Source organism: Saimiri boliviensis, chromosome 1 (genome assembly GCF_048565385.1).
Source record: "Saimiri boliviensis isolate mSaiBol1 chromosome 1, mSaiBol1.pri, whole genome shotgun sequence".
NCBI lineage: Eukaryota > Metazoa > Chordata > Mammalia > Primates > Cebidae > Saimiri > Saimiri boliviensis.
This window is the reverse complement of record NC_133449.1, coordinates 118,729,240-118,740,012: the sequence shown is the minus strand read 5'-3', so window position 1 is coordinate 118,740,012 and position 10,773 is coordinate 118,729,240. Positions and strand designations below refer to the sequence as shown.

Sequence of the window (10,773 nt, the reverse complement as noted above, 5' to 3'; positions counted from 1 at the left end):
AGATGCAATAAAAAATGATAAAGGGGATATCACGACTGATTCCACAGAAATACAAACTACCATCAGAGATTACGACAAACAACTCTATGCACATAAACTAGTAAACCTGGAAGAAATGGATAAATTCCTGGACACTTGCACCCTCCCAAGCCTAAACCAGGAAGAAGTTGAAACCCCAAATAGACCAATAACAAAGGCTGAAGTTGAGGCAGCAATTAACAGCCTTCCAACAAAAAAAAAGCCCAGGCCCAAATGGGTTCACAGACAAATTCTACCAGACGTACAAAGAGGAGCTGGTACCATTCCTTCTGAAACTATTTCAAACAATCCGAAAAGACGGAATCCTTTCCAAATCATTTTATGAGACCAACATTATCCTGATACCAAAACCCAGCAGAGACTCAACCAAAAAAGAAAACTTCAGGCCAATATCCATGATGAACATAGATTCAAAAATCTTCAATAAAATACTGGCAAACAGATTGCAACAGCACATCAAAAAGCTTACCCATCACAATCAAGTAGGCTTCATCCTGGGGAATGCAAGGCTGGTTCGACATACCCAAGTCTATAAATGTAATCCACCACATAAGCAGAACCAAAGGAAAAACCACATGATTGTCTCAATAGATGCAGAGAAGGCCTTTGAAAAAATCCAACAGCGCTTTATGCTAAAAACCCTCAATAAACTAGGTATAGATGGAACATATCTTAAAATAATAAAAGCTATTTATGACAAACCCACAGCCAATATCATACCGAATGGGCAAAAACTGGAAGCATTCCCTTTGAAATCTGGCACCAGACAAGGATGCCCTCTCTCAGCACTCCTATTCGATATAGTATTGGAAGTTCTAGTCAGAGCAATTAGGCAAGAAAAAGAAATAAAGTGCATTCAATTAGGAAAGGAGGAAGTCAAACTGTCTCTATTTGCAGATGACATGATTGTATATTTAGAAGAACCCATTGTCTCAGCCCCAAATCTACTGAAACTGATAAGCAACTTCAGCAAAGTCTCAGGATACAAAATCAATGTGCAGAAATCACAAGCATTCCTATACACCAATAACAGACTTAAAGAGAGTCAAATCAAGAATGAACTGCCATCCACAATTGCTACAAAGAGAATAAAATACCTAGGAATACAACTAACAAATGATCTAAAGGACCTCTTCAAGGAGAACTACAAACCACTGCTCAAGGAAATAAGAGAGGACATAAACAGATGGAAAAACATTCTATGCTTAAGGTTAGGAAGAATCAATATTGTGAAAATGGCCATACTGCCCAAAGTAATTTATAGATTCAACTCTATCCCCATCAAGCTACCTATGACCCTCTTCACATAACTGGAAAAACCACCTTAAACTTCATATAGAACCAAAAAAGAGCCCGCATAGCCAAGACAATTCTAGGCAAAAAGAACAAAGCTGGAGGCATCACACTACCTGACTTCAAACTATACTACAAGGCTACACTAATCAAAACAGCATGATACTTTTGCCAAAACAGAGATACAGACCAATGGAACAGAACAGAGGCCTCAGAGGCAACGCTGCACATCTACAACCATCTGATCTTTGACAAACCTGACAAAAACAAGCAATGGGGAAAGGATCCCCTGTTTAATAAATGGTGTTGGGAAAACTGGCTAGCAGTGTGCAGAAAGCAGAAACTGGACCCCTTCCTGATACCTTACACTAAAATTAACTCCAGATGGATTAAAGACTTAAACATAAGACCTAACACCATAAAAACCCTAGAAGAAAACCTAGGCAAAACCATTCAGAACATAGGCATAAGCAAGGACTTCATGACTAAAACACCAAAAGCATTGGCAACAAAAGCCAAAATAGACAAATGGGATCTAATTAAACTCCAGAGGTTCTGTACAGCAAAAGAAACAATCATTAGAATCAGCAACCAAAAGAATGGAAAAAACTTTTTGCAATCTACCCATCTGACAAAGGGCTAATATCCAGAATCTACAAAGAACAAAAACAGATTTTCAAGAAAAAAAACAAACAACTCCATTCAAATGTGGGGTAAGGATATGAACAAACACTTTTCAAAAGAAGACATAAATGATGCCAACAAACATATGAAAACATGCTCATCATCACTGGTCATTAGAGAAATGCAAATCAAAACTACATTGAGATACTATCTCACGCCAGTTAGCATGGTGATCATCAAAAAATCTGGGGACAACAGATGCTGGAGAGGATGTGGAGAAATAGGAATACTTTTACACTGTTGTTGGGAGTGTAAACTAGTTCAACCATTGTGGAAAAGTGTGGCAATTCCTCAAGGACCTAGAAATAGAAATTCCATTTGACCCAGACATCCCATTACTAGGTATATATCAAAGGATTATAAATCGTTCTATTATAAAGACACATGCACACAAATGTTCACTGCAGCACTGTTTACAACAGCAAAGAACTGGAACAAATCCAAATGCCCATTGATCATGATAGACTGGACAAGGAAAATGTGGCACATATGCACTATGGAATACTATATAGCCATAAAAAATGATGAGTTTGTGTCCTTTGTAGAGACATGGATGAATCTGGAAACTAGCATTCTCAGCAAACTGACAGAAGAACAGAAAATCAAACATCGCATGTTCTCACTCACAGGCAGGTGTTGAACAAGGAGAACACATGGACACAGGGAGGGCAGCATCACACACTGGGGTCTGTTGGGGGTGAATAGAGGAGGGACAGCGGGTGGTGGGGAGTTGGGGAGGGATAACATGGGGAGAAATTCCAGATATAGGTGATGGGAGGATAGAGGCAGCAAACCACATTGCCATGTACGTACCTATGCAACAATACTGCATGTTCTGCACATGTACCCCAGAATCTAAAGTGCAATTATATATATATATATATATATATATATATATATATATATATATATATATATTTCATATACCATAAAGTGCACAAATCAGGTTTACGGCTTGGTTGATTTTTACGTTTGTAGACAGATATCTGTGTAAACACTCTTCAGTGGTAACCAGTGTTCTGATTTCTATTCTTGTAGATTAATTTTGCCTGAACTTAAGCTTCATATAAATGGAATTATACAGAAAAAAAGCTCTATAGTTTAATTAAGTCTCACCTACTTATCTTTGTTTTTGTTGCATTTGCTTTTGGGTTCTTGGTCATGAAGTCTTTGTCTAAGCCAAGGTCTAGAAGGGATTCTCCAATGTTATCATTTTATAGAATCTTTATGGTTTCAGGTCTTAAAGTCTTTGATCCATCTTGAGTTAATTTTTTTTGTATGAAGTGAAAGATGAGGATCCAGTTTCATTCTCCTACATGTGGTTTGTCAATTATCCCAGCACTGTTTGTTGAATAGGGTATCCTTTCCCCACTTCATGTTTTTGTTTGCTTTGTTGAAGGTCAGTTGGCTGTATTTGGCTTCATGTCTGGTTCTCTATCCTGTTCCACTGGTCTATGTGCCTATTTTTATACAAGCATCATGCTATTTGGGTGACTATGGCCTTATAGCATAGTTTGAAGTCAGGTAATGTGATGCCTCCATATTTGCTATTTTTGCTTAGTCTTCCTTTGGCTATGTGGGCTCTTTTTTGATCCATATGAATTTCAGGATATTTTTTTCTAGTTCTTTGAAGAATGATGTTGATATTTTGATGGGAATTGCACTGAATTTTTAGACTGCTTTTATCAGTATGGTCATTTTGACAATACTGATTCTATCCATCCTTGAGCATGGGATGTGTTTTGTTACTCTGTGCTGTCTATGACTTGTTTCAGCAGTGTTTTGTAGTTTTCCTTGAAGAGGTCTTTCACTTCCTTGGTTACATGTACTCCTAAGTATTTTATATTTTTTGCAGCTATTGTAAAAGGAACTGAGTTCTTGATTTGATTCTCAGCTTGGTCACTGTTGGTGTACAGCAGAGCTACTGATTTGTGTATGTTAATTTTATATTCTAAAACTCTGCTGAATTCATTTATCAATTTTAGAAGCTTTTTGGAGGAGGTTTTAGGGTTTTCTAAGCATACGATCATATCATCAACAAACTAACAGTTTGACTTCCTCTTCACCAATTTGATTGCCCTTTATTCTGTCTCTTGTCTGATTGCTCTGGCTAGGGCAATTTCCTTAATAAATGGCCTTTTACTGATATTGATACCACTTAATAATATTATCTTGTTGCACTGGGTCCCACTGGGTGGTTCCTGCTTTCATTTCACTATTATGTCTCCAAGAGATACCTTCACCTTCTAAAATGCCCCCCTTCTCTTCCAGAAGTGCCTTTCCAAAGCTGCCACCTCTGGTCCTAATCTCTCTTTCAAACCCTTTCCTTTTACTTTCGCAGTAGCTAACGCTTTGGTACACCAGCTCTCAGATCAGTTCTCAGTATTTCCCCACTCAAGAGTGGCCCTTCTCCTTCTGTGGGAACCTTAGTTGATATTATTTGTGTTCTGCCATCACTAGAATTTTGCCACACTCTCCGCTGAAGCTCAATCCTTACCTTGCTCCCCATCTGGTAAGGGCTTCTGAGCTGATGTACATTTCTGCCACTTATACATAACTGTTGTAGAATTTTGTCTCCTCGTTACGTTGTAGGAGAGGGTCGTTTCTCATCCTATTAGGACCCAGAATAGTAATAATACATCCATAAATATATACAATTTTTGTCAACTAAAAATATAAAACCCAAACATTTTTAACTTTTAGGTAGGATTGTTTTAGTTATCCTTTTATTAATTTCTAATTTTGTTGCATTTTGCTTAAATATATATATATTTCTCTCTCTCTCTCTCTATATATATATTTCCAAAGAATTGAAATCTTTCTCTTTCTCGCTCTCTCATGTATAGATATCTATATGACATATAGATATCTATAGATATATAGATGTATCTATATATATAGATGTCTAGCTATACATATAAAAAAAAGAGAGAGAGATCTATCAATCTATCATCTATCTATCTATCTATCTATCTATCTATCTATCTATCTATCTATATAAAGAAAAAGAGAAAGATTTCAATTCCTTGGAAATTGAGACTTCCTTTGTGGCTGAAAACATAGTTGATTTTTTCTTTCAGTGTTCCATGTGCATTGCATATTCATTTTAGCAATCATGTTAAGCAAATCTAGACTTTTTCCTACAATTTTTGATCTGCCACTGAAAGTTAAAAGCTATTACTAAAGTGGATGTAGCCACAGTATTTTTCCAGAGTTGTCAGTTGTTGCTTCATGTATTTTGAGGCTATACTGTTTAGTGTATATAAGTTTACATTCATGTATCTTTAACTGATTCTTCCCTCTAACAGCATAAAATATCCTTCTTTGTCCCTTTTTTGACCTCGAGCTCTACTTTGTCTGATATTAAAATGGTTACCCTGTCTAAATGTTTACATAGCCAATATGTCTTTGCTTTATAGCTCTATTTCCTCCCTTTATTAGAAAAGTCTTCTCAATCTCTAGGTTGTATGTACAGTCTTTACATTTTCTTTTAAAATTTCTCTTTTTTCCCTACCAACCTGATGAACAAAATTTAAAAATATGTAAAAAATTTATCTTATTTTCACTGTCATTAATGATGACATGTGTAACTATGACAAAACATCATTTGCAGCAAATCAAGCTGGATTTTAATGACATATTTCCTTAAATTTTAAAAAAACTTCCTTATGCTTCAGCTCCTTACCAATGATTTCTGAGAGCTTTCTGAGTTCCAGCCTCTGTTACTTCACTGTAAAAAGGTACAAGAAGCAAAGATACAAAAATCAGCTTGCTGTTTCCTCAGATTCATAATGGCTAAGATGCCCCTGTCATGTTAAATTAAGACAAATTTTAATACACAAGAACGTTTTGGGAAGGCCACTGGAGCTGTCACAGATGCTGGTATCTCAAGAAGTGGCTGTCTCACCAAGAAAAGAAACAGTGAAGAGAAAGGAAAAAACCAGCAAAGAGGAAGGAAAAAAATGTGCTGTGACTAGCTAAAAATAAGTAGAAGAAAAGACAGATGGGATGAGATGTTCAGCTGAATATAGATTTGAACAAAGTAGATAGTAGGAATATAAAAATCAAGATGTTAAATTTTGTTTAAAAAGAAAACAAATGGTGCACAGTGAAGAGAGAGGTAATGCTGTTCTAGGGATGAAAAAGGTGACTCTCAATAGAGTGAGAAGAGGCAAAAAGCAGAAAAGTCAAATGGCGTCTACTCAGAAAAGAGGTCATGATCGAAGTCTAAGAGTACCAGATTGCACTTCCAAAAGCCTGAAGGAAAAACATGGCTTGATATATTAGTGAAGGTCATATGAAAAATAAAAGAGTAAGAACAAAAGGTATTAACAATACCAGTAATATGGGCCCAATTTTCCAGACGGTCAGACTGGAATGTGCAGTCCACTGGTGGCACTTTGAAATGGAAGTGAAAATTCTATCTTGTAAGATAAAAGAGATTAGGATGAGGAGATGTTTTCTAATTCTGTATTTTTAGTTTTTCAAACACTTGTTTCTCTTGCTTTGATATTTTCTAGCTTTCTGGTTGACCTGGAGGTTGTTTTTGTTCTGAACAAAGGGGATGTAAATCTGTGTTTGCTCCCATTCATGGATTTAATTAGGCATGTTGCCCAATCTCTAATCAATCACGGGTTTAGTTTTTCTTTGTTAAGGTAGTCAGAGGCCTTCAGGCATGAGTGACTTATTAAAATGTACTCTCATAGTTGGGGATAAATTATCATACTGATATTGTCAATCACTCGATCATTTTTTATCCCCAAAGCTCTCCCCTGGTTGTTTTGTCCTACACAAAGATGACATTTTATTCTCATATTTGTTCACAGACATGATTCACATTTTTCTATCTAGTGCATAAGGAAGTCATTCTACATTCGGCAACAGTGCCAGTTTGGCTAAAAAAAAATATTTTCCATATCCACAAAAATGTTAATCAGATTCTTGTTAGAACATGTGTAAGAGCTGGTTTTCATTTTCACAGCTCTTGATGTCAGATTACTAAAATAATTTATGTTTTGTTGTGGGAACATGAGTGCACGCAAAACCTCTGAAATCACATGACCACTTCTCAGCCCACACTTCTTCATAACACATAGAAATTATTTGTGTTTTGTGGTAACGAATGAATGGCAGGAACAGCAGAATTTCAATGTGGCCTTTCTTTATTTGATTAAACATATTCTCTATTTATTCTTTAAAAAAACTAATTTAAGTTAAATCGCAGTAAACCATGATAATTTAGAAAACATGTTGAAACTGAGAGTGAAGAGAAATGTTCTTCACATAAACCACACTGGAAACCATAAAACTTATTTTTGTCAACCGCTTCTCATGACAGTGGCTGGAAATTTGACATTTCTACTACAGTAGGCAAAAAAACATGTAAAATACACTCTCCCACATACTACATCACATCTCTATTTATATTTCCAAACTAAAAGCATTACAGCCCAAAAAAGTGCTGAGTGCACTGGTCCAGTTACACTAAGAGTTGTAAGTTCACACCAGAACACCTGACGCTGCTATCTGTGTGGCAAGGCCACTGCTGGTGGCCCCTGATGCCAAGCCCTTCTCAACGGATCCAGTTTGGCTCACCAAGAGAAAACCAGTGCTCTTGAACCCGAAAGGTGGTAAGCTTTTCAATGAACTCTAGTTACCACAAGATAAAACAAACAAAATCCTCAGACAGATTCTGAAACCCAACTGAAGTATCCATATGACAGCATTCAATACTACCTCGTCATTTCACAATGTGTCAACAGCAATTAGGTACGAAAATGAGTGTTGTGAAAATCTGCAATAGTTTGAAACTGAATATTTTAAAACTAGAAATCTTTAATATTACAGTAAACAATGTGACAGAAACATGGCTGTTGCTCTAATCTTGTCTGAGCTTTGCATTCCATACAGGTGACTGGATCCCAGAAGTTTTCTAAGAAAAACTTTTCCTTTCCACTTAAAAGATCCTAAGAAGTCAGTGAAATCTGGTTCTTTTCCCTGCAGAAGGGTTATTTAGTTTGGGATGTAACATTTTACAACAATAATACAAACCTTGTGGGAGAATACCACAATAAATGTCTCAAAAACCACTCAGTTAATCCCAGGGTATAATCTGGCTGTTTTAAATTACTGCAGGGAATATTATGGGCCTTAATGACACTGTAACTGCATAAAGCCAAAGAAAGCTAGAAAGAGGGGCCAAAAAAATGAGCTCAGTGCCAGCTGAAGTGACAACAAACATGTGGTTGTTTACTAGGATTGGAGAGGTTTAGTCTGCAGATGTTTGTGGTCTCTAGAAGGTTCCAGAGGAATGAGTTGTTATGAAGATTTGCAGAATTTGATGAGGCATGATTCTTCTTGGAGATGGCAGGCCCCAGGACAGGGAGGCCCAGTGGTATAGACAGAATTTATAGATTTCTGTGGTCAGATCATACTCTACTGGTCCCACAATGTACATCAACAAATTAATATTGTACGGATGTCATTTCAAAGCCTCCTAAAGACGAGAGTCATTATTGAAGCCATTAGAGCACAGATGGTTCAAACTATATGCAGATATTCATACTTGCATTTTTGCATTATAGCTGCTTTTTTTTTTCTATGGAACTGTAATGAATTGTCTCATAATCTATTCCATCTTCTTGCCATTAGCAGGCTTTGAATGTTCACAAATAGGAGCAAAGAACTCATTTTCCAGAGCTTTAATCACACAAAGAGGGAATGCCTAATTCTCTAAATGAAATGGTCTGTGATCACTGAAGCAGAGATTTAATATATCACGGCAAATTAGGTAGATTTTAATAAATTACTTATCTCCCTGAATACTTTACATATGCTTAAGAAGGAACATAGCCTGTTTGCAAACAGTGAAAACCCACAGCCTATAAAAATCCTTTGAAGAAAATGACAAATAAAAAAGTAAATTAAAAAATGAAATGCATTATATCCCAGACCTCTAGAGACAATTCCTTTGCAGCATTGATTCACAGCTCCATTAAAAATATCAATTAAATCCTTCAGTGAGATTGGGTAAAAGCTAGAAAATTAACTTTCGGAGCTGCTTTTTGAGGATCTGGTTACCCAGATACACCCCAGCACTGTACTGGCTTGATGTAAATTTAAAAAGTGATAAAAAGATACTCCTTTCAGGTCTAACTAAGCATATCAGAATTTGAGCTATACTTTTGATAATTTATTTCTATGTCATATGCTAAGTTTTCAACATGTAAATTTCACATCTATCCATATACCTATTTCCTTTTTATAGTTACACATCCCTGGATCCCATATCACCATTACAAATACATGCAAATAATACAAATAGAATGAACTTTTAAGAAAGAAAAACAAAAAATTCGCAGTCATTGAATAAGTTGGTGCTAAGTCTCATTCTTTATATTTAATTGATAGAAACTGCATGCATCAAAGAAAATGCATACTGAGCTTTAATGTGCATAAAATGGATATTAGCATTTTAAAGAGGAAGATTAACACATTAATCCAAGTAATTTTCATATATTGCTTCTAATAAAATCTTCACAGTATAAAACTCTTAATGAGGCTAATCATAGGCATTCCGTTTAGTGGGACGATTAGGGATAACATAAAAGTATTTCTTTTTCATAGGTTGTCTAAGATTTATGCTTTTGCTTATTAAAAATAAAAATGGGAATTGCATTTCAGTTCTTCCTAAGAAAATGTTGAAAATGCAAATAGACTTTCTCTTGCTATCATGTAGGTATAAATTATTGAGAAGATACTGCCCATTATGGAGAACTTAAGTCCTGAGGGGTGGCAGTCATGGGAAAGAGGGTATAGAAATAAACAAATGAGAAAGTATACAAAACTCAAACACTTCAAACCCAGGTCTCCCCGCTCCCAGCTTCCCATGAATTATAGATTATGTACACCAGAGTAATTACGAAAATCTCATGTAGGAGCTTTCATGTGAGCATTTACTCAGGATTAGGAGATGCCTCTGGAGCAGATGCTTTCAAGTCTCCAAGTCATCTCTGTATTGCTCGTAGACAGACTGGAGGGCATGGAGAGCTTCGACTGTTACCCTGAGCTTGCCAATACCTTCACCATCTGCTCGTGCATCAAAAACTAGGGAGAAAAGAGCAGGAAAGTGTTAATATTGTTCAACAGATTTTTCTTCGGAAAGGCTTGCAGACAGAAACAGTAGTTGAAAAGATGAAAATAGTTCTACAAAAGGCCAAAGTTCACTGGCATCTTGGGTATCCGAAGAATAAACCTTCTTATGTGTACGTGGAGACGCACATTTGAGATGTGCTGCATGGACCTGTACATACTGCTCGTGGAGCTAAAACTAATGAGCTAATCCTGAAGTTTACCTACTGAAAGCCTCTAGGATAATGACCTTCACACGCAATCTGAATTTTTAAGCTAGTAAGGAGTAAGTCTAACGGGAATTTATGACAACCTATGGTGTTTCAGAATGGAAACCACTGTACAGATGTTACATGATCATACTTTGAATTATTTATTTTTCTGAGGAAAACATTCCATTTAAAATAGATTTTATGTGAAATTAGAAAACATTAAATGGCAGACCCAAGAATCTTAAGGTCTGTGAGTTTGAGTGTATGTGAGATTTTCTTGGAAGAGGGGCCACTACTTTCAGTGGTGTTCCAAAGGTAGACTCTTGAGATCAAATGATCCTCCCACCGTGGCCTCCCAGAGTGTTAGGATTAGACGCCTGAGCCACTTCACCCAGTCCCAAAGGTAGGCGATTTG

The 10,773-nt window shown here is 36.4% G+C and overlaps 1 protein-coding gene across 3 annotated transcripts in view; it reads right to left on the bottom strand.

The window, feature by feature from the left end:
* Window positions 1-7,157: 7,157 nt before the first annotated feature.
* The window catches only part of RPGRIP1L (RPGRIP1 like), a 101,950-nt gene continuing 98,334 nt past the window's right edge, over window positions 7,158-10,773 (bottom strand). For 2 of the 3 annotated variants that reach the window (XM_003937273.4, XM_074402855.1), the window contains exon 26: window positions 7,158-10,122. In XM_003937273.4, the coding sequence (XP_003937322.1) occupies window positions 10,010-10,122 (113 nt within the window). In that variant the 3' untranslated portion in view covers window positions 7,158-10,009. The remainder of the gene's footprint in view (window positions 10,123-10,773) is intronic. The other variant, XM_074402864.1, reaches the window with a different exon arrangement.